Source organism: Oncorhynchus mykiss, chromosome 22, assembly GCF_013265735.2.
Source record: "Oncorhynchus mykiss isolate Arlee chromosome 22, USDA_OmykA_1.1, whole genome shotgun sequence".
Lineage (NCBI taxonomy): Eukaryota > Metazoa > Chordata > Actinopteri > Salmoniformes > Salmonidae > Oncorhynchus > Oncorhynchus mykiss.
The window spans coordinates 19,393,437-19,418,601 of record NC_048586.1 but is presented as its reverse complement, the minus strand read 5'-3'; the positions used below and the strand labels follow the sequence as shown (position 1 = coordinate 19,418,601).

At 41.8% G+C, this 25,165-nt stretch overlaps 1 protein-coding gene across 3 annotated transcripts in view; it reads right to left on the bottom strand.

Annotated features, from left to right (window-relative positions):
* Positions 1–3,904: 3,904 nt before the first annotated feature.
* The window catches only part of pms1 (PMS1 homolog 1, mismatch repair system component), a 64,074-nt gene continuing 42,813 nt past the window's right edge, over positions 3,905–25,165 (bottom strand). For all 3 annotated transcript variants that reach the window (XM_036958929.1, XM_021579221.2, XM_021579222.2), the window contains exons 12-13: positions 5,723–5,883; positions 3,905–4,730 (exon numbers count right to left, since the gene is read on the bottom strand). In XM_036958929.1, the coding sequence (XP_036814824.1) occupies positions 4,533–4,730; positions 5,723–5,883 (359 nt within the window). In that variant the 3' untranslated portion in view covers positions 3,905–4,532. The remainder of the gene's footprint in view (positions 4,731–5,722; positions 5,884–25,165) is intronic.

Sequence of the window (25,165 nt, the reverse complement as noted above, 5' to 3'; positions counted from 1 at the left end):
TCTGTATAGTGATAATCTCACTAATAGTAAGTAAGCCCTTTTTCAGCTCATTGTTTAACGATAAAAAAGAAAATACCCTGGATCACATCCCACATTTACCAGTAATTGTCATCACTCACTGTAAAAACTCACTGTTTTCTATAGAGCTATATGACTCATATGTTTCTCAGTATTGTCGCGAGATGCACAATACATTGGTGACCATATCGGTAATATAAAAAATATATTGGCGCAAATGGGTCTTCCAAATGGATAATGACCCCAAGCATATGGGGCGGCAGGCAGCCTAGTGGTTAGAGCGTTGGACTAGTAAACAAAAGGTTGCAAGCTCAAATCCCCGAGCTGACATGGTAAAAATCTGTTCTGCCCATGAACAAGACAGTTAACCCACTGTTCCTAGGCTGCCATTGAAAATAAGAATGTGTTCCTAACTGACTTGCCTAGTTAAATAAAAAGTAAAATACTTCCAAAGTTGTGTCAAAGTGGCTTAAGGACAACAAAGTCAAGGTATTGGAGTGGCCATCACAAAGCCCTGACCTCAATCCTATAGAACATTTGTGGGCAGAACTGAAAAAGCGTGTGAGCAAGGAGGCCTTACAAACCTGACTCAGTTACACCAGCTCTATCAGGAAGAATGGTCCAAAATGTACCCAACTTATTGTGGGAAGCTTGTGGAAGGCTACCCAAAATATTTGATCCAAGCTAAACAATTTAAAGGCAACGCTACCAAATACTAATTGAGTTTATGTAAACTTCTGACCCACTGGGAATATGATGAAATAAATAAAAGCTGAAATAAATCACTACTATTATTCTGACATTTCACGTTCTTAAAATAAAGTGGTGATCCTAACTGACCGAAGACAGGTAATTTTTACTAGGTTTAAATGTCAGGACTTGTGAAAAACTGAGTTTAACTGTATTTGGTGTATGTAAACTTCCGACTTCAACTGTCGGTGCCTACATGTAACACAGGACAGGGCTGTGTTTTTCTGCTAATGAAGGAATTGTTTCACACTCAAACACAAAAAAAGTCCAGCACAGGGCCAAGTCAGGTGCCTACCATGGAGAATCCGGGACATGAAGATATAGTTGGGTCCCATTCAAGTAATCACAGCTACCAGCAGGAGCATGATCATGCTGAATGGTTACAGCCCAGCAACTCAGGCTGACCAAGTTTTTAGAAGTAGGCTAGCACACTGCATAAGAATGTGAGTTCCTGATGGGTAGAGTTGAGTTGGGGGCGAGGGGGGGGGTGATGAATATTGTTCTCTACTTTGTGGCCAACATACTCAAACGCCTAAGGGTGTTTTTTTTGTTGCCCCAAAAAAATTCTGAAGAGCTCTGCAGATAAGCATAACCCACGATGACACAGATTATTCAACACATTCAACATGTCCCTAAACTGATATGAAATGTTCATGTCTTTATTGAACACAGTGTAAACATTCACAGTGCAGGGTGGAAAAAGTATACCTCCTTTGACAACAATAACCTAAACCAAACGTTTTCTGTATTTGAGGATCAGACCTGCACAATGGTCAGGAAGAATTTTTGACCATTCCTCTTTACAAAACTGTTTCAGTTCAGCAATATTTTTGGGATGTCTGGTGTGATGCCACAGTCACACCACAGCATCTCAAATCGGGTTGAGGTCAGGACTCTGACTGAGCCACTCCATTAGGCGTATTTTCTTCTGTTGAAGCCATTCTGTTGTTGATTTACTTCTGTGTTTTGAGTCGTTGTCCTGTGGCATCACCCAACTTCTGTTGAGCTTCAATTGGCGGACATATAGCCTAACATTCTCCTGCAAAAGGTCTTGATAAATTTGGGAATTCATTTTTCCATCAATGATAGCAAGCTGTTCAGGCCCTGAGGTAGCAAAGCAGCCCCAGACCATGATGCTCCTCCACCATGCTTTACTGTTGGTGTGCTGTGCCTTTTTTTCCTCCACACATAGTGTTGTATTCCTTCCAAACGACTCAACTTCAGTTTAATCTGTCCACAGAATATTTTGGAACTTCCAGGTGCACTGCTGCAAACTTCAGACGTGCAGCAATGTTTTTTTTGGAAAGCAGTGGCTTCTTCCATGGTGTCCTCCCATGAACACCATTTTTTTTTGTGTGTTTTACGTATCGTAGAATTGTCAGAGATGTTTGCATGAGATTTCTGTAAGTCTAACTGACAGTCTAGGATTCTTCTTAACCTCACTGAGCATTTTGCGCTGTGCTGTTGCAGTCATCTTTGCAGGACGGCCACTCCTAGGGAGAGTAGCAACAGTGCTGAACTTTCTCCATTTTATAGACAATTTGTCTTACCGTGGACTGATGAACATCTAGGCTTTTAGAGATACTTTTGTAACCCTTCCCAGCTTTATGCAAGTCTACAATTCTTAATCTTAGGTCTTCTGAGATTTTTTGTTCGAGGCATGGTTCACATCAGGCAATGCTTCTTGTGAATAGCAAACTCAAATTTTGTGACAGTTTTTTTATATCGCAGGGAAGCTCTAACCAACATCTCCAATCTCGTCTCATTGATTGGACTCCAGGTTAGCTGACTCCCGAGTCCAATTAGCTTTTGGAGAAGTCATTAGCCTAGGGGTTCACATACTTTTTCCAACCTACAATGTGAATGTTTAAATTATGTATTCAATTTAGGACAAGAAAAATACAATCATTTGTGTGTTATTAGTTGAAGCACACTGTGTTTGTCTATTGTTGTGACTTAAATGAAGATCAGATCAAATGAAGACTGAATCAAAAGTGTTGTGCAAAATCGAAATATAATGCATGTATTAGATAGTCGATAAGATGAATATGGACGTTTCTTGTAACCTTAAGACCTGCTTAACTAAACTATGTAAAAAATAATAATTGTATAACATGCATTTATTCACTTTCATTAACATTAGTAAATACATACATAAAACCATTTATTATGAAGACCTGCATTTTTTAAAAATAAATCCGGAACACAACATCTTGATTATTTTTAATTATAAGCAGATCTTCAAATATGGGTTAAATAAAAATAAATGTCAGCAATCTACACACAATACCCAATAATGACGAAGAGAAAATAGATTTTTCAAAAGTTTTGCAAATGTATTGAAAATAAAAAACAGAAAGACCTTATTTACATAAGTATTCAGACCCTTTGCTATACAACCTGAAATTGAGCTCAGGTGCATCCTGTTTCCATTGATCATCCTTGAGATGTTTCTACAACTTGATTGGAGTTCACCTGTGGTAACATCACCAGTCTATATAAGGTCCCACAGTTGACAGTGCATGTCAGTGCAAAAACCAAGTCATGAGGAAGGAATTGTCCATAGAGCTCTGACACAGGGTTGTGTCAAGGCACAGATCTGGGGAATGGTACCAAAAAAAAAATGTATGCAGCAATGAAAGTCCAAGAACACAGTGACCTCCATCAATCTTAAATGGAAGAAGTTTGGAACCACCAAGACTCTTCCTAGAGCTGGACGCCCGGCCAAACTGAGCAAATCGGGAGAGAAGAGACTGTCAGGGAGGTGACCTTGAACCTGATGGTCTCTCTGACAGAGGTCCACAGTTCCTTTGTGGAGATGGGTGAACCTTCCAGAAGGACGGCCATCTCTACAGCACTCCACCAATCAGGCCTTTGTGGTAGAGTGGCCAGACAGAAGACACTCCTCAGTAAAAGGCACGACAGCCCCCTTGGAGCTTGCCAAAATGCACCTAAAGGACTCTCAGACCATGAGGAACAATATTCTCTGGTCTGATAAAACCAAGATTGAACTCTTTGGCCTGAATGCCAAGCGTCACGTCTGGAGGAAACCTGGCACCATGTTTTTCAGAGGCAGGGACTGGGAGACTAGTCAGGATCGAGGGAAAGATGAACGGAGCAAAGTACAGAGAGATGCTTGATGAAAACCTGCTCCAGAGCACTCAGGACCTCAGACTGGCGTGAAGGTTCACCTTCCAACAGGACAACGACCTTAAGCACACAGCCAAGACAATGCAGGAGTGACTTTGGGACAAGTCTCTCAATGCCAGCCGGCCAGAACCCAAACTTGAACACAATCGAACATCTCTGGAGAGACCTGAAAATAGCTGTGCAGCGACGCTCCCAATCCAACCTGACAGAGCTTGAGCGAATCTCCAGAGAAAAAGGGAGAAACCCCCCCAAAATTCAGGTGTGCCAAGCTTGTAGCGTCATACCCAAGAATACTCGAGGCTGTAATCGCTGCCAAAGGTGCATCAACAAAGTACTGAGTAAGGGTCTGAATACTTACGTAAATGTACTATTTCAGTGTTTCATTTTTAATACATTTGCAAAAATGTCTAAAAACCTGGATTTGCTTCGTCATTATGGTGTAGTGTGTAGATTGATGAACAAAAAAACAAGTTAATCCCTTTTAGAGTAAGACTGTAACGTAACAAAATGTGGAAAAAGTCAAGGGGTCTGAAAACTTTCCGAATGCACTTTATCCAGGGTTTGTTTTAACTAGCTCTATACCTCCATGGAAAAGGTAACAAAAGATAACAAAGCTACAAAATATTGGACATGATCTTCAGCGCCTCTTGTTCGGTGTCAGGAATGTCAGAAAGGTGGTGGAAAAAGGCTTGTCCATGGATGCAGGCTTGGCTGGTCTCCTCTAGCTGCTGTTGCATCCGCAAAAGTGTGTCCTCCACATCCTCTTTGGCAAGGGTCACAGGCAGCTGACGGGCCAGTCGAACAGCTTCTCCCTTCAAGCGGAACACACCATCATGCATTAAAGGCAACATAGTCAGTATATTTGGCTTTCACCTAGAGATAGAGTCTTGATCTAGTGGTCTTGATGTCGACATTGGGTCTTGGAAAGGGGTCTGCTTTCTTGGCACCACTATCCTGGTCTGGGTCTTGATATCGGCTCATAGTATCAGAAAATAACATTGTTTTTTTGTTGTCTCTAAACTCATGTGGTCAAGATGCACCACCTTGCTTTCTGGCCAACTCAGTGGCCTTGGGGTAAGAGTATCTGCCCTGAGATTGGAAGGTTGGGTGTTGGGGAGATGGATTTGTGGTTAGGCCCTGTGATAGACTAGCATCCTGTCCAGGTGGTGTACTTGTACATCAAGCTGTTTTATAATACAAACAAGAGGTAGGCTTTTGCCCCATGGGCCCATTCAGGTTTGGACATGGCTACTCTTACTTACCTTGCTTTTTAAACGTGGAAGCCAGATGCCAAATGTTTAGAGAGAATGTATTATTTCTCTGGGTCTCGTTTTATCACAATGAATTGGTCTTGGTCTCATCAACTGAGTTAGGAAGGACACCTGTATCTTTGTAGTGACTGGGTCACGACTGAGGGACCTTACAAATAATTGTATGTGTGGGGTACAGAGATGAGGTAATCATTCAAAAATCATGTTAAACACTACTATTGCAACTTATTATGTGACTTGTAAAGCAAATGTTTACTCCTGAATGTATTTATCATTTGCCATTACAAAATGGGTTGAATGACTAAACATTTCTAACAACATAATTCCACTTTGATATTATGGGATATTTGTGTAGGCCAGTGACCAAAAAAACAACAAATTGAATACATTTTAAATGTCTTCTTTAACACCAAAATGTGCAAAGAGTCAACGGGTGTGAATACTTTCTGAAGGCACTGTCTATTCACACGTACATTTATTATTGTGTAAGTGAGCTTTATTTTCAGGTACATGAATCAATGTTAGTTTCATACCTGAAGGTAGTTGGTGACTTTTAGCGGCCGGCACTCCTGTACGGTCTTAGCGTTCCTGTGCAGAACAGCTGTAAGGATCTCCCTGAGGTCCTCCATACCGAGGAAAGGCACGCAGTCGGCCATCGCTGTCACTTCCAGATGTCTCTCAGTGGACGAGGACCCTGGCCAAAGAAAGCAGAAAACAAGGATTAATATACTCCAGACACTAACAACTATCTCCAGGAAAGAATAATAAATAAATATTGTGATTTACACCCATACTGGGGTCCAAGTAAAACAACCAAGGGACCAAATAGAGTGCTAAATGACTATTACCATGTCTTTGCAGACTGGAAACAAAATATTGAGGCGGAAAATGATCCTAATGGCATACAATGTTGTTGAATAAAAATGATACAGTGTTGGTCCCATGTTTAATGAGCTGAAATAAAAGATAACAGAAATGTTCCATACGCACAAAAAGCTTGTAAAATTGTGCGCACAAATTTGTTAACATCCCTGTCAGTGAGCATTTCTCATTTGCCAAGATAATCTATCCACGTGACAGGTGTGGCATATCAAGAAGCTGATTAAACAGCATGATCATTACACAAGTAGTCCTTGTGCTGGGGAAAATAAAAAGGCCATTCTAAAATGCACAGTTTTGTCAGACAACAATGCCACAGATGTCAAGTTGAGGGAGCGTGCAATTTGCATGCTGACACCAGGAATGTCCAACAGAGCTGTTGCCAGAAAATTGAACGTTAATTTCTCTACCATAAGCAGCCTCCAACATTGTTTTAGAGAATTTGGCAGTACCTCCAACCGGCCTCACAACATGTGGGCGAGTGGTTTGCTGATATCAACGTTGTGAACAGAGTGCCCATGGTGGCGATGGGGTTATGGTAGGGGCAGGCATAAGCTACGGAAAACAAACACAATTGCATTTTATCTATGGCAATTTGAATGCACAGATACCGTCACGAGATCCTTAGGCCCATTGTCATGCCATTCATCCTCCGCCATCCCCTCATGTTTCAGCATGATAATAATAATAATAATAATAACACAGCCTCATGTAGCAAAGATCTGTACACATTTCCTGGAAGCTACTAAGACCTTGCAGGAGTGAAACAAACATTTGGGATGCTCTGGATCGGCGAGTACGACAGCGTGTTCCAGTTCCCGCAAATATCTAGCAACTTCGCACAGCTATTGAAGAGGAGTGAGACAACATTCCACAGGCCACAATCAACAGCCTGACCAACTCTATGTGAAGGAGACGTGTCACGCCGCTTGAGGCAAACGGTGATCACACGAGATACTGACTGGTTTTCATATCCACGCACCTAACTTAAAAAAAAAAAAAGGTTATAAAGCTATCTGTAACCAACAGATGCATTTTTGCAATCTCATTTATGTGAAATCAATAGATTAGGGCCTAATGAATTTATTTGCAATTGACTCATTTCCTTATATGAACTTTAACTGCGTAAAATTATGAACTTGCTGAATGTTGAATTTATATTTTTGTTCAGTATATATGAAAAATGTTACCACTGTGGAGAGAAATGTTTTGCATACACCAAACAATGTGCTACTAGGCTTGGGTAGGTTACTTTCTAAATGTAATCCATTAGTTACCAGTCACCTGTCCAAAATTGTAACATCACGGACAAACTGAAATGGTCCACCCACACAGACAGTGTGGTGAAGAAGGCGCAACAGCGCCTCATCAACCTCAGGAGGTTGAAGAAATTTGGCTTGTCATCTAAAATCCCTCAAACATTTAGATGCACAATTGAGAGCATCCTGTCGGGGCTGATCACCCGCCTGGTACGGCAACTGCACCACCCTCAACCGCAGGGCTCTCCAGAGGGTGGTGCAGTCTGCACAACGCATCACCGGGGGCAAACTACCTGCCCTCCAGGACACCTACAGCATCTGATGTCACAGGAAGGCCAAAAAGATCATCAAGGACAACAACCACCCAAGCCACTGCCTGTTCACCCTGCTACCATCCAGAAGGAGATGTCAGTACAGGTGCATCAAGCTGGGAAAGAGAGACTGAAAAACAGCTTTTATCTCAAGGTCATCAGACTGTTAAACAGCCATTACACTAACACAGAGGCTGCTGCCTTCATACAGACTTGAGATCATTGGCCCCAACAATAAATGGAACACTAGTCACTTTAAAATTGGCACTTTAATGTATATATATCTTGCATTACTCATCTCATTAGGTATATACTGTATTCTATACCATCTATTGCATCTTAGCCTATGTTCCTCTGTCATTGCTCATCCATATATTTATATATGGTTCCATTCCTTCACTTAGATTTGTGTGTATCAAGTATCTGTTGTGTAATTGTTTGATATTACTTGTTAGATATTGCTGCACTGTCTGAACTAGAAGCACAAGCATTTCGCTACACTCACTTTATCATCTGCTAACCATGTGATGTGACCAATAACATTTGATTTGTAACTGATTACAGTTAGTCTTTTTGTAATCAAATTGTATTGGTCATACGCACCGAATACAACAGGTATAGACTATTGTGAAACGCTTGTTTGTTAATGAGCCCTTCCCAAAGATGCAGTTAAAAAATTATATGAAAAAAATATATACTAACACAAGGAATAAAATACACAGGAATGGTGCTATATACAGGGACTCCCAGTGCCATATCAATGTGCAGGGGTATGAAGTATTGTAGGTGGATACAGTTGAAGTCAGAAGTTTACATACACTTAGGTTGAAGTCATTAAAACTCGTTTTTCAACCATTCCACAAATTTCTTGTTAACAAACTATAGTTTTGGCAAGTCGGTTAGGACATCTACTTTGTGAATGACAAGCCATTTTTCCAACAATTGTTTACAGACAAATTATTTCACTGTATCACAATTCAAGTGGGTCAGAAGTTTACATACACTAAGTTGACTGTGCCTTTAAACAGCTTGGAAAATTCCAGAAAATGATGTCATGGCTTTAGAAGCTTCTGATAGGCTAATTGACATGTTTACAGGCCTCCAGGGCCATATCCACCGTTCCTCATTGAGTTCCCTGAATTCCTATCGGACCATGTAGTCATAGCAGATAATATTCACATTTTTGGTGACTTTAATATTCACATGGAAAAGTCCACAGACCCACTCCAAAAGGCTTTCGGAGCCATCATCGACTCAGTGGGTTTTGTCCAACATATCTCTGGACCCACTCACTGTCACAGTCATACTCTGGACCTAGTTTTGTCCCACGGAATAAATGTTGTGGATCTTAATGTTTTTCCCTCATAATCCTGGACTATCGGACCACCATTTTATTACGTTTGCAACAAATAATCTGCTCAGACCCCAACCAAGGAGCATCAAAAGTCGTGCTATAAATTCACAGACAACACAAAGATTCCTTGATGCCCTTCCAGACTCCCTCTGCCTACCCAAGGATGTCAGAGGACAAAAATCAGTTAACCACCTAACTGAGGAACTCAATTTAACCTTGCGCAATACCCTAGATGCAGTTGCACCCCAAAAACATTTCTCATAAGAAACTAACTCCCTGGTATACAGAAAATACCAGAGCTCTGAAGCAAGCTTCCAGAAAATTGGAACGGAAATGGCGCCACACCAAACTGGAAGTCTTCCGACTAGCTTGGAAAGACAGTACAGTGTAGTATCGAAGAGCCCTTACTGCTGCTCGATCGTCCTATTTTTCCAATTGAATTGAGGAAAATAAGAACAATCTGAAATGTCTTTTTGATACTGTCACAAAGCTAACTAAAAAGCAGCATTCCCCAAGTGAGGATGGCTTTCACTTCAGCAGTAATGAATTCATGAACTTCTGTGAGGAAAAGATCATGATTATTAGACAGCAAATTACGGACTCCTCTTTAAATCTAGGTATTCCTTCAAAGCTCAGTTGTCCTGAGTCTGCACAACTCTGCCAGGATCTAGGATCAAGAGAGACACTCAAGTGTTTTAGTAGTATATCTCTTGACACAATGATAAAAATAATCATGGCCTCTAAACCTTCAAGCTGTATACTGGACCCTATTCCAACTAAACTACTGAAAGAGCTGCTTCTTGTGCTTGGCCCTCCTATGTTGAACATAATAAACGTCTCTCTATCCACCGGATGTGTACCAAACTCACTAAAAGTGGCAGTAATAAAGGCTCTCTTGAAAAAGCCAAACCTTGACCCAGAAAATATAAAAAAACTAAAAATCGGCCTATATCGAATCTTCCATTCCTCTCAAGAATTTTAGGAAAGGCTGTTGCGCAGCAACTCACTGCCTTCCTTACGACAAACAATGTATACGAAATGCTTCAGTCTGGTTTTAGCACTGAGACTGCACTTATGAAGGTGGTAAATTACCTTTTAATGGCATCAGACTGAGGCTCTGCATCTCTCCTCGTGCTCCTAGACCTTAGTGCTGCTTTTGATACCATCGATCACCACATTCTTTTGGAGAGATTGGAAACCCAAATTGGTCTACACGGACAAGTTCTGGCCTGGATTAGATCTTATCTGTCGGAAAGACATTAGTTTGTCTCTGTGAATGGCTTGTCCTCTGACAAATCAACTGTAAATTTCACTATATATTTTACCTCTTGGGGATGTTATTCGAAAACATAATGTTAACTTTCACTGCTATGCGGCTGGCACACAGCTGTACATTTCAATGAAACATGGTGAAGCCCCAAAATTGCCCTCGCTAGAAGCCTGTGTTTCAGACATAAGGAAGTGGATGGTTGCAAACTTTCTACTTTTAAACTCAGACAAAACAGAGATGCTTGTTCTAGGTCCCAAGAAACAAAGATCTGTTGAATCTGACAATTAATCTTAATGGTTGTACAGTCGTCTCAAATAAAACTGTGAAGGACCTCGGCGTTACTCTGGACACTGATCTCTCTTTTGACGAACATATCAAAACTGTTTCAAGGACAGCTTTTTTCCATCTACGTAACATTGCAAAAATCAGAAACTTTTGTCACTTCTAGGTTAGACTACTGCAATGCTCTACTTTCCGGCTACCTCGGATAAAGCACTAAATAAACTTCAGTTAGTGCTAAATAAGGCTGCTTGAATCCTGACTAGAACCAAAAAATTGGATCATATTACTCCAGTGCTAGCCTCACCAACACTGGCTTCCTGTCAAGGCAAGTGCTAATTTCAAGGTTTCACTGCTAACCTACAAAGCATTACATGGGCTTGCTCCTACCTATCTCTCTGATTTGGTCCTGCCGTACATACCTACACGTATGCTACGGTCACAAGACGCAGGCCTCCTAATTGTCCCTAGTATTTCTAAGCAAACAGCTGGAGGCAGGGCTTTCTCCTATAGAGCTCCATTTTTATGGAATGGTCTGCCTACCCATGTGAGAGACGCAAACTCGGTCTCAACCTTTAACTTATGGCTGGAGGGGCAGTATTGAGTAGCTTGGATGAAAAGGTGCCCATTGTAAACAGCCAGCTCCTCAGTCTCAGTTGCTAATATATGCATATTATTATTAGTATTGGATAGAAAACATTAAAGTTTCCAAAACTGTCAAAATATTGCAGGGGAAACCCTGAGGAAAATCAAAACAGGAAGTGGCTTCTATTTTGAAAACTCCATGTTCCATAGCCTCCCTTTGCTGGATTTAAAGGGATATGAACCAGATTCCTTTTCCTATCGCTTCCTCAGGGTGTCAGTCTTCAGACATAGTTTAAGGCTTTTATTTTGAAAAATGAGCCAGAACGAAAACATTGCATCAAGTGGTCACATGAGTTTTGATCGCGCAACAGAGTTTGGATAGGTATTGCTTTTCCCTCTCCTACTGTGAAAGACATTTGCGGTTGATATATTATCGATTATATATTTTAAAAACAACCTGAGGATTGATTATAAAAAACGTTTGACATGTTTCTGTGGACATTATGGAAACCATTTGGAATTTGTCTGCGTTGTTGTGAACGCTCTTTCCTGTGGATTTCTGAACATAACGCGACAAACAAACAGAGGTATTTTGGGTATAAAAATAATCTTTATGGAACAAAAGGAACATTTGTTGTGTAACTGGGAGTCTCGTGAGTGAAAACATCTGAAGATCAAAGGTAGACTATTAATTTGATTGCTTTTCTGATTTTCGTGACCAAGTTACCTGATGCTAAGTGTTCATAATGTTTTGTCTAGTGATCGATAAACTTACACAAACGCTTGGATTGCTTTCGCTGTAAAGCATCATTTCAAAATCTGAGACGACAGGTGGATTAACAAAAGGCTAAGCTGTGTTTTCCTATATTGCACTTGTGATTTCATGAATATAAATATTTATAGTAATATTTATTGAATGTAGTGCTATGCTATTCAGCAGTTGTTGATGACACTTATCCCCTTAGTGGGATTGCAGCCATAACAAGTTAAGTCTTTACTGAAGACTTGACTCTTCAGTGGGTCATATGATTGAGTGTAGTCTGGCCCAGGAGTGTGAAGGTGAACGGAAAGGCTCTGGAGCAATGAACCGCCCTTGTTGTCTCTGCCTGGCCGGTTCCCCTCTTTCCACTGGGATTCTCTGCCTCTAACACTATTACAGGGGCTGAGTCACTGGCTTTACTGGTGCTCTTTCATGCCGTCCCAAGGAGGGGTGCGTCACTTGAGTGGGTTGAGTCACTGATGTGATCTTCCTGTCTGGGTTGGCGCCCCCCCCTTGGGTTGTGCCGTGGCAGAGATCTTTGTGGGCTATACTCTGCCTCGTCTCAGGATGGTAAATTGGTGGTTGAAGATATCCCACTAGTGGTGTGGGGGCTGTGTTTTGGCAAAGTGGGTGGGGTTATTTCCTTCCTGTTTGGCCCCTCAGATGGGGCCACAGTGTCTCCTGACCCCTCCTGTCTCAGCCTCCAGTATTTATGCTGCAGTAGTTTGTGTTGGGGGGCTAGGGTCAGTTTGTTATATCTGGAGTACTTCTCCTGACTTATCCGGTGGCCTGTGTGAATTTAAGTATGCTCTCTCTAATTCTCTCTCTTGACGGAGGACCTGAGCCCTAGGACCATGCCTCAGGACTACCTGGCTGTGCTGATGCTCCAGGTTCAACTGTTCTGCCTGCGGCTATGGAATCCTGACCTGTTCACCGGACAGGTAGCACACCTGTCCCAGACCTATTATTTGACCATGCTGGTCATTTATGAACATTTGAACATCTTGGCCATGTTCTGTTATAATCTCCACCCGGCACTGCCAGAAGATGATTGGCCACCCCTCACAGCCTGGTTCATCTCTAGGTTTCTTCCTAGGTTTTGGCCTTTCTAGGGAGTTTTTCCTAGCCAACATGCTTCAACACCTGCATTGCTTGCTGTTTGGGGTTTTAGGCTGGGTTTCTGGACAGCACTTTGAGATATTAGCTGATGTACGAAGGGCTATATAAATAAATTTGATAGTGAATTATAAAAGTTATAAGTTAAATAATAAGTTAAATAATTATTGGAAAAATGACTTGTGTCATGCACAAAGTAGATGTCCTAACCACCTTGACAAAACTATAGTTTGTTAACAAGAAATTTGTGGAGTGGTTGAAAAACTAGTTTTAATTTCTCCAACCTATGTGTATGTAAACTTCCGACTTCGACTGCACTTCTTAGATGGAGTTCAGTGTGTCAAATCGGAGGGCCTGTTGTCCGGACCTCTGACAGTCTATGGGGGTGCCACAGGGTTCAATTCTCGGGCCGACTCGTTTCTCTGTATATATCAATGATGTCTCTCTTGCTGCTGGTGATTCTTTGATCCACCTCTATGCAGACGACACCATTCTGTATACATCTGGCCCTTCTTTGGACAATGTTTTAACAAGCCTCCAAACGAGCTTCAATGCCATATATCACTCCCTCCGTGGCCTCCAACTGCTCTTAAATGCTAGTAAAACTAAATGCATGCTCTTCAACCGATCGCTGTCCGCACCCGCCCGCCCGACTAGCATCACTACCCTGGACGGTTATGACTTAGAATATGTGGACAACTATAAATACCTAGGTGTCTGGCTAGACTCTAAACTCTTCTTCCAGACTCACATTAAGCATCTCCAATCCAAAGTTAAATCTGGAATCGGCTTCCTATTTTCCAACAAAGCCTTCTTCACTCATGCTGCCAAACATAACCTTGTATAACGGACTATCCTACCAATCCTTGACTTCGGTGATGTCATTTACAAAATAGCCTCCAACCCTCTACTCAGCAAATTGGGTGCAGTCTATCACAGTGCAATCCGTTTAGTCACCAAAGCCCAATATACCACCCACCACTGCGACCTGTATACTCTTGTTGGCTGGTCCTCGCTACATATTCGTCGCCAAACCCACTGGCTCCAGGTCAACTATAAGTCTTTGCTAGGTAAAGCCCCGCCTTCTCAGCTCACTGGTCACCATAGCAACACCCACCCATAGCATACGCTCCAGCAGGTATATTTTACTGGTCATCCCCAAAGCCAACACCTACTTTGGCCACCTTCTCTTCCAGTTCTTTGCTGCCAATGACTGGAACGAATTGCAAAAATCACTGAAGTTGGAGATTTATATCTCCCTCACTAACTTTAAGCATCAGCTGTCAGAGCAGCTTACCAATCGCTGCAGCTGTACACATCCCATCTGTAAATAGCCCATCTGTAAATAGCCCATCTAAACAACTACCTACCTCATCCCCATATTTGTTTTTCTGCTCTTTTGCACACCAGTATTTCTACTTGCACATCCTCATCTGCACCTATATCACTCCAGTGTAAATTGCTAAAGTGTAATTACTTTGCCACTATTGGCCTATTTATTGCCTTACCTCCTTACTTCATTTGCACACACTGTATACATATTTTTCTATTGTGTTATTGACTGTACGTTTGTTTATCCCATGTGTAACTGTTGTTTTGGTCGCAGTTGTAAATGAGAACTTGTTCTCAACTGGCCTACCTGGTTAAATAAAAGGTTAAATAAAAAAATAAAAAACAGCTGTACATTTTGATGAAACATGTTGAAGCCCAAAAATTGCCAACCCTGGAAGCCTGTGTTTCAGACATAAGGAAGTGGATGGCGGCACATTTTTTTACTTTTAAACTCAGACAAAACAGAGATGCTACTTCTAGATCTGCTGTCGGATATAACAATTAAATCTCAAAGGTTGTACAGTTCTCAAATAAAACTGAAGGACATCAGCGTTACTCTGGACCCTGATCTCTCTTTTGACGAACATATCAAAATTATTTAAAAGATTATTTTCCGGCTTCGTAACATTGCAACAATCTGAAACTTTTCGCCCAAATGATGCAGAAAAACTTATCCATGCGTTTGTCATGTCAATATTATAATACTGCAATGCTCCTCTCTCCGCTACCCGGTCAGGGTAGTAAGTTAGTGGTCTGTTGATATCCCTTTGGTGATGTGGGGACTGTGCTTTGGCAAAGTGGGTGGGGTTTATCTCCTGTCTGGGGGTAACTTTGGATGAGGCCACAGTTTTCTCCCAACCCCCCACCTCAGTCTCCAATATCTATTCTGCAATAGTCTATGTGCCAGGGAAGCTAGGTTGAGTCTGTCCTATCTGGTGCAATTCGCCTGTCTTACCTAGTGGCAGACATGATCTTAGGTATGCTCCCTCGAATTCTGCCATTTCGCTTATCTCTCCCATAGGACCTGAGCCCAACGAACATGCCTCAGGACTACCTGGCCTGACAACTCCGCTGTCCTCATCCCCAGTCCATCTGGTTTGCTGCTGATCCAGTTTCTGCTGTTCTGCCTGCACCTGTTCACCAGACGTGCTACCTTGTCCGGGACCTGCTGTTTCGACAACCTCCCTCTCTCTCGCTCTACTGCACCTGCTGCCTCGGCCTCTGAATGCTTAGTTATAAAAAAGCCAACTGACATTCACTGCTGAGGTTGCACCCTTAAACACTGTGCTTATTATTTGACCCTGCTTTTACTTCATCTTGAAGAACAATTTTGCCTTAATGGCCATGTACAGTGCATTCGGAAAGTATTCAGACCCCTTCCCCTTTTCCACATTTTGTTAAGTTATTACATTTTACAAATGTATTGTTCTAATACGCCCACAAGCCTCACAAGACTCGTCTGAAGTTCCCCGGTACCAGTTAAAAAATGTAGACATGGAGATATTTTAGTTTAGTGCCTATGGGGATAAATACATGGTAAAATGTTTTTAAATAACGGTTTCCTTATCTTATGTTTAGGGTAGGGGTTAACGTTAGGTTTAGGGTAGTGACGTCCCAAGGATCCCGGATAACACTGACCCTAGCAAAACAGTCTTGTAGCCTCGCTTCTGCTTCATCAGACCAATTCCGTATTGATCGTGTCACTGGTACTTCCTGTTTGAGCTTTAGTTTGTAATCAGGAAGCAGGAGAATAGAGTTGTGGTCAGACATGGCCAAAGGGAGGACGAAGGAAGGCCTTGTGTGCGTTTCTGTGGCTAGAATAAAAGTGGTCTAAAGTCTGTGCCCCTAGTGGCACAGGAGACGTGTTGGTAAAAGTTAGGTAGAATGGTTTTAAGGTCTGCCCGCGTTAATGTCTCCGCCCACCAGAAACGCTGCCTCTGGTCTAGTGGTTTCTTGTTTGTTTTTGCCCCCATACAGTTTGTTGAGTGTCAGAGGTGTGGGGTTGTGGAGGGATGTAGACAGCCATGATAATTACAGATGAAAACTCTCTTGGTAGATAAAAGGGTCTGCAGCTTACCATGAGGTATTCTATATCAGGTGAGTAAAAGCTAGAGATTTCCTTCACACTGGAAGCAGTGCACCAGTTGTTTATGAAGAGGCACACCTCTTCCCCTTTGGACTTGCCCAAGGCTGCCTTCATCCGATCGTGCCGCTGCATGGAGAAACCACTGAGTTCTATGTACATAGTCATCCAGTCACGTTTCACTCAAGTCTCTCTGATATGAGCTTCTTCACGAGTCTCCTCCATCTTATTCTCGAGTGACTGGACATTTGCCAATAGTGTGCCAGTCGGTTTTCTCTTCGTCTCAATCTCACCAGGATGCCGGCTCGTCTACCGTGTCCACACCCTCTGTGTTTTGGTAGCCCATGAAACAAAGGAATGGGGTCCGGTATGAACAAGGGAACAGCGGAGTCAGAATTGTAGTCAGATTTGAAGTCAAAATCGAGATTAGTAACTGTCAATCTGATGTAAAGTAGTGTGTGTGTGGCGGTCATATGTGTTACAAGTATGAACGTTGACCAAAAAAAGTTAAAACCAACACAAAAAAGTCGATAAATAGCAAAGTTGGGTTGGAACTCTTAAGATGTCGCCCTTCTCTGTTGGCGCCATCTTTCCATCAGAGTCCATGTAACTTTAAAACACATGTAATCAGTTACTCCAACCCTGTGTGCTACTATTATGAGGCAAAACCCTTGCCTGTGAACAAATATTTGGGTTGATCCCATCAGAATCACATGAGACACAAAACATAGGTTTCTCTATTGCATCAAGATGATATGAAACTCAGCTATTCTGTAGGATAGAACATAGCACAACTTAAGTTCTAAGAGACCTCGGAGACAACAACCACTGTGACCATTATAATACCAGCACTCATTTTCCTATGACCAGAAATGCGAGCAATGTTACATTACTGTTAAAAATCTGATATTGCTACTACCGTTGGCAATCGCTCCATCCTGGCTACCTAGTCTCACATTCACACCCACCTGCTGGGATTGGCAACAAAAATACTTGGAAATTCTTCCCTCTCTAAAGGGCAGCCATTATCTTCACCTGCACACTGTGGTACAAACCCACTGTGAGGGCACAGTGCCTGGCAAAATGCCAAACTCAACTAAGGTGACCCATACCGGCACTAAAAACAACCAGGATTTGGAGAAGGCCTTTTGCACTTTTCAACCGCAAAAAAGAATAAGGTCACACCAACTGAAGACAAGGGGGATGGGGAGTAGTTTGCTTTAGCTTTCACAGCCATTCAAGGTATTTGAGACTGTTCAGTACCATCTAACACCAAACACTATTAATAGTGAACATATACATATTACAATGCAGAGAAACTGTGTGGATGTCATATGAAAAACATAAATATACCCGTACACAAACACTGACTGAAAATCAAAACATTGAAAAGCTAATAAAAATGGTAAATCAAGTTGTCTGAATCTTGATGGGAATTTCCCCCCTCCATATTTAAAGCATTGATGGCAAGGGATTACGACTAATGATAATGGGATGGATTTATCATCGTTAACCCCCCAGAGGGAATTCGGTCCCAAGTCTGCACCTAGACAAGTTACTTGAAAATGTTGAACACTGAAAACCCACTTCCATACAAAGTAATGCGGAACCATGAATAACTTTAAATATGTTGCATATGATGGAAGCATTTTCGGGGGAAATGTTATCTTTTTTCTCTCTCATCCACTGCTAAAATAATACTGACACAGCAACTCTGTCAGAAATAATTTACCATAATCCTGTAACTCCAGCTCTTATGTTTGACATTTCTAAATGATTTGTGAACTATGACATTAATGACATCCAATGAGCCCAACCTTTGTTAAATTGAATTGCACAATCCTTCAGACCTTTAAACAGCTTGAATCAAGGAATAATAAAAAGCCCATTTTCTAACAGAAGGAAAGGGTGGGCTGTAAAATGCAGTTTTATGTACCAGCGAGAGAAGGTAAGTAAGATGAAAGGATAGGACCAGGAAAACAAGAAAACAGTGAAGTCATCGAATAGGTAAAAAAATCCATTTAAAACAACAACCTTTAATCCTTTTTAACAAGTCAACAAACTTTCACTGGGTCCAACTACATCACCAGGACCAGGGAAATGCTGACCAATATATTTTACAAAAATTTTTAATTGTATATTTCGTCTCTCCGTGTTTCAAAATGTTATTTCAATTCACATGAGGCTCAATGCATCTCCCCGGAGAAAGCATTTGAGCCAGTGAAACATCACCCCTCTGTCTGTATGTGTAGGCCATCGATCTGATGCTCTCTGGTCAAAAAGAGTATGGCATTGTTGGTGCCGTAGCATTGAATGCAACGGAAGCCAGCAAGAATTTGGCCTCCCTTAACCTGTTAGATCTCTAGGGGCGCTATTTCATTTTTGGATAAAAAACGTTCCCGTTTTAAGCGCGATATTTTGTCACGAAAAGATGCTCGACTATGCATATTCTTGACAGTTTTGGAAAGAAAACACTCTGAAGTTTCAGAATCTGCAAAGATTTTGTCTGTAAGTGCCCCAGAACTCATTCTACAGGCGAAACCAAGATGATGCACCAACCAGGAAATTAGCAGAATTTCTGAAGCTCTGTTTTCCATTGTCTCCTTATATGGCTGTGATTGCGCAAGGAATGAGCCTACACTTTCTGTCGTTCGCCCAAGGTCTTAGCAGCATTGTGACGTATTTGTAGGCATATCATTGGAAGATTGACCATAAGAGACTACATTTTCCAAGTGTCCGCCTGGTGTCCTGCGTCGAAACTGGTGCGCAAAGCCAGGTGCAAGTATTTTTCCATTTGATAGAGAGGAGAAACCAGGCTTCCACGAACAATATATCATTGAAGAGATATGTGAAAAACACCTTGATTCTAAACAACGTTTGCCATGTTTTCAGTCGATATTATGGAGTTAATTTGGAAAAAAGTTCGCGTTTTGAGGACTGAATTTTCGTTTTTTTTTGGTAGCCAAATGTGATGTATAAAACGGAGCTATTTCTAATACACAAAGAATATTTTTGGAAAAACTGAGCATCTGCTATCTAACTGAGAGTATCCTCATTGAAAACATCAGAAGTTCTTCAAAGGTAAATGATTTTATTTGAAGGCTTTTATGTTTTTGTTGAAATGTTGCGTGCTGGATGCTAACGCTAATGCTAACGCTAAATGCTACGCTAGCTAGCTACTTTTACACAAATTATTGTTTTCCTATGGTTGAGAAGCATATTTTGAAAATCTGAGATGACAGTGTTGTTTACAAAAGGCTAAGCTTGCGAGATGGCATATTTATTTAATTTCATTTGCGATTTTCATGAATAGTTAACGTTGCGTTATGGTAATGAGCTTGAGGCTGTAGTCACGATACCGGATCCGGGTTTGGGAGATCAGAGAGGTTAATAATAAAAAAAAAATAATAATAGCCAATCAGCATTCAGCTAAACTGAGTGAGCTCAACTGTGAATGGTCCTGGTATACCAAAAAAGTGTCAATAGATGCCAGTTTGGATTTTGCTTCCCTCCACTCCAGAAATTGCCAAGAAACTGAAGATCTCGTAGAACGCTGTGTCCGACTCCCTTCACAGAACAGCGCAAACTGTCTCTAACCAGAATAGAAAGAGGAGTGGGAGGCCCCGATGTCCTCTTGCTCAGTTGTACAAGTACATTAGTGTCTAGTTTGAGAAACAGACGCCTCACAAGTCCTCAACGGGCAGCTTCATTAAATAATACCCGCAAAACACCAGTCTCAGCGTCAACAGTGAAGAGTCAAATCCGGGATGCTGGCCTTCTAGGCAGAGTTCCTCTGTCCAGTGTCTGTTCTTTTGCCCATCTTAATCTTTTATTTTTATTGGCCAGTCTGAAATATGGCTTTTTCTTTGCAACTCTGCCTAGAAGGCCAGCATTCCGGAGACAACTCTTCACTGTTGGCGTTAAGACTGGTGTTTTGCGGGTACTATATAATGAAGCTGCCAGTTGAGGACTTGTGAGGCGTCTGTTTCTCAAACGAGACACTAATGTGCTTGTTCTCTTGCTCAGTTGTGCACCGGGGCCTCCCGCTCTTTCTATTCTGGTTAGAGCCAGTTTACACTGTTCTGTGAAGAGGGGGGGAAAAAAAGTTATAATAGTCATTTACAACAGTAACAATGTAACATTGTATTTCTCATCAATTTGATGTTATTTTAATTGACCATTTTGCTTTCTTTCAAAAACAAGGACATTTCTAAGTGACCCTTTTGAATGGTAGTGTATATAGTCTTAATTCATTCCTACTTAGATGTGTGTGTATTGTGTATATATGTTGAGTCATTTGTTCGATACTACTTAGATATTACTGCACTGTGGGAGCTAGAAGCACAAGCATTTCACTACAACAGCAACATCTGCTAATCACACGTATCCCCCCCAAAATGGATTTAATTTATCTGGCGAGTTTCTCCCATTCTTCTCTGCAGAACCTCTCAAGCTATGTCAGGTTGGATGGGAAGCGTCGCTGCACAGCTATTTTCAGGTCTCTCCAGAGATGTTCGATCGGGGTCAAGTCTGAGCACTGGCTGGGCCCCTCAAGGACATTCAGCCACTCCTGCGTCGTCTTGGCTGTGTGCTTAGAGCAATTGTCCTGTTGGAAGGTGAACCTTTACCCTAGTCGGAGGTCCTGAGCGTACTCTGAAGCAGGTTTTCATCAAGGATCTCTCTGTACTTTGGTCAGGATCGAGGGAAAGATTAAGAGAGCAGTCTCCCAGTCCCTGAAAAACATCCCCACAGAATGACGCTGTCACCACCATGCTTCAAAGTAGGGATCGAGCCAGGTTTCCTCCAGACGTGACGCTTGGCATTCAGGCTTTGGCAGAAAATCTCATTTTTCCTGGTCAGAGTCCTTCAGGTGCCTTTCGGCAAACGCCAAGTGAGCTGTCATGTGCCTTTTACTGAGGAGTAGCTTACGTCTGTCCACTCTACCATAAAGACCTGATTGGTGGAGTGCTGCAGAGATGGTTGTCCTTCTGGAAGGTTATCCCATCTCCACAGAGGAACTGTGGAGCTCTGTCAGACTGACCTTTCTCCCCCGATTGCTCAGTTTGGCCAGGTGGCCAGCTCTAGGAAGCGTCTTAGTGGTTCCAAAAATCTTCCATTTAAGAATGATGGAGGCTACTGTGTTCTTGGGGACCTTCAATACTGCAGACATTTTTTGGTACCCTTTCCCAGATCTGTGCCGACACAATACTGTCTCGGAGCTCTATAGACAATTCCTTCCTTGTGGCTTGGTTTTTGCCCTGACATTCTCCGTCAACTGTGGGACCTGACAAAAAATCCCTGTCTTAGGTCAGTTAGGATCACCACTTAATTTTAAGAATGTGAAATGTCAGAATAATAGTGGAGAGAAGGATCTATTTCAGCTTTTCTTTTTTCATCACATTTCCAGTGGGTCAGAAGTTTACATATACTCAATTAGTATTTGGTAGCATTGCCTTTAAATTGGGTCGAATGTTTCAGGTAGCCTTCCACAAGCTTCCAAAAAATTGGGTGTTTTTTGGCCCATTCCTCCTGACAGAGCTGGTGTAACTGAGTCAGGTTTGTAGGCCTCTTTGCTCGCAAAAGTTTTCAGTTCTGCCCACAAATTTTCCATAGGATTGAGGTCAGGGCTTTGTGATGGCCACTCCAATACATTGACTTTGTTGTCCTTAAGCCATTTTGCCACAACTTTGGAAGTACAGTGCCTTGCGAAAGTATTCGGCCCCCTTGAACTTTGCGACCTTTTGCCACATTTCAGGCTTCAAACATAAAGATATAAAACTGTATTTTTTTGTGAAGAATCAACAACAAGTGGGACACAATCATGAAGTGGAACGACATTTATTGGATATTTCAAACTTCTTTAACAAATCAAAAACTGAAAAATTGGGCGTGCAAAATTATTCAGCCCCTTTACTTTCAGTGCAGCAAACTCTCCAGAAGTTCAGTGAGGATCTCTGAATGATCCAATGTTGACCTAAATGACTAATGATGATAAATACAATCCACCTGTGTGTAATCAAGTCTTCGTATAAATGCACCTGCACTGTGATAGTCTCAGAGGTCCGTTAAAAGCGCAGAGAGCATCATGAAGAACAAGGAACACACCAGGCAGGTCCGAGATACTGTTGTGAAGAAGTTTAAAGCCGGATTTGGTTACAAAAAGATTTCCCAAGCTTTAAACATCCCAAGGAGCACTGTGCAAGCGATAATATTGAAATGGAAGGAGTATCAGACCACTGCAAATCTACCAAGACCTGGCCGTCCCTCTAAACTTTCAGCTCATACAAGGAGAAGACTGATCAGAGATGCAGCCAAGAGGCCCATGATCACTCTGGATGAACTGCAGAGATCTACAGCTGAGGTGGGAGACTCTGTCCATAGGACAACAATCAGTCGTATATTGCACAAATCTGGCCTTTATGGAAGAGTGGCAAGAAGAAAGCCATTTCTTAAAGATATCCATAAAAAGTGTTGTTTAAAGTTTGCCACAAGCCACCTGGGAGACACACCAAACATGTGGAAGAAGGTGCTCTGGTCAGATGAAACCAAAATTGAACTTTTTGGCAACAATGCAAAACGTTATGTTTGGCGTAAAAGCAACACAGCTCATCACCCTGAACACACCATACCCACTGTCAAACATGGTGGTGGCAGCAGAATGGTTTGGGCCTGCTTTTCTTCAGCAGGGACAGGGAAGATGGTTAAAATTGATGGGAAGATGGATGGAGCCAAATACAGGACCATTCTGGAAGAAAACCTGATGGAGTCTGCAAAAGACCTGAGACTGGGACGGAGATTTGTCTTCCAACAAGACAATGATCCAAAACATAAAGCAAAATCTACAATGGAATGGTTCAAAAATAAACATATCCAGGTGTTAGAATGGCCAAGTCGAAGTCCAGACCTGAATCCAATCGAGAATCTGTGGAAAGAACTGAAAACTGCTGTTCACAAATGCTCTCCATCCAACCTCACTGAGCTCGAGCTGTTTTGCAAGGAGGAATGGGAAAAAATGTCAGTCTCTCGATGTGCAAAACTGATAGAGACATACCCCAAGCGACTTACAGCTGTAATCGCAGCAAAAGGTGGCGCTACAAAGTATTAACTTAAGGGGGCTGAATAATTTTGCACGCCCAATTTTTCAGTTTTTGATTTGTTAAAAAAGTTTGAAATATCCAATAAATGTCGTTCCACTTCATGATTGTGTCCCACTTGTTGTTGATTCTTCACAAAAAAATACAGTTTTATATCTTTATGTTTGAAGCCTGAAATGTGGCAAAAGGTCGCAAAGTTCAAGGGGGCCGAATACTTTCGCAAGGCACTGTATGCTTGGGGTCATGGTCCATTGTCCAAGAGCCATTTGCGACGAGATGTTGCTTCAATATATCGACAATTTTCCTGCCTCATGATGCCATCTATTTTGTGAAGTGCACCAGTCCCGCCTGCAGCAAAGCACCCTCACAACATGCTGCTGCCACCCCTGTGCTTCACGATTGGGATGGTGTTCTTCGGCTTGCAAGCATCTCCGTTTTTCCTTCAAACATAACGATGGTCATTATGGCCAAACAGCTCTATTTTTGTTTCATCAGACCAGAGGACAATTCTCCAAAAAGTATGATCTTTGTCCCCATGTGCAGTTGCGAACCATAGTCCGGCTTTTATATGGCAGTTTTGGTGCAGTGGCTTCTTCCTTGCTGAGCGGCCTTTCAAGTCATGTCGATATAGGACTCGTTTTACTGTGGATATACATACTTTTGAACCTGCTTCCTCCAGCATCTTCAGAAGGTGCTTTGCTGTTGTTCTGGGAATGATTTACACTTTTTGCACCAAAGTACGTTCATGTCTTGGAGACAGAATGCGTCTCCTTCCTGAGCGGTATGACGGCTGCGTGGTCCCATGGTGTTTATACTTGCGTATTATTGTTTGAACAGATGAACGTGGCACCTTCATGCGTTTGGTATTTGCTCCCAAGGATGAACCAGACTGAACCAGGTCTACAGTCTTTTTTTCTAAGGTCTTGGCTGATTTCTTTTGATTTCCCCATGATGTCAAGCAAAGAGGCACTGAGTTTGAAGGTAGGCCTTGAAATACATCTACAGGTACACCTCCAATTGACTCAAATTATGTCAATTAGCCTATCAGAAGCTTCTAAAGCCATGACATAATTTTCTGTCATTTCCAAGCTGTTTAAAGGCACCGTCAACTTAGTGTATGTAAACGTCTGACCCACTGGAATTGTGAAACAGTGAAATAATCTGTCTTAAGAATTGTTGGAAAAATTACTTGTCATGCACAAAGTAAATGTTCCTAATCGACTTGCCAAAACTATAGTTTGTTAACAAGAAATTTGTGGAGTGGTTGAAAAACGAGTTAATGACTCCAACCTACGTGTATGTAAACTTCCGACTTCAACTTTGGACAGGTGTGTGCCTTTCCAAATCATGTCCAATCAATTGAATTTACCACAGGTGGACTCCAATCAAGTTGTAGAAACATCAAGGATGACCAATGGAAACAGTATACACCGGAGTTCAATTTCAAGACCAAAAAAATCTAAAAACACGTTTTTCGCTTTGTCATTATTGGGTATTGTTGGAAGACTGATGTGGAAAATGTTTCATTTAATACGTTTTAGAATAAGGCTGTAACGTAACAAAATGTGGAAAAAGTAAAGGGGTCTGAATATTTTCAGAATGCACTGAAAATTCATACATTGTGCCCCTGGCCTGAGAGGAAGGAAGTTCAATA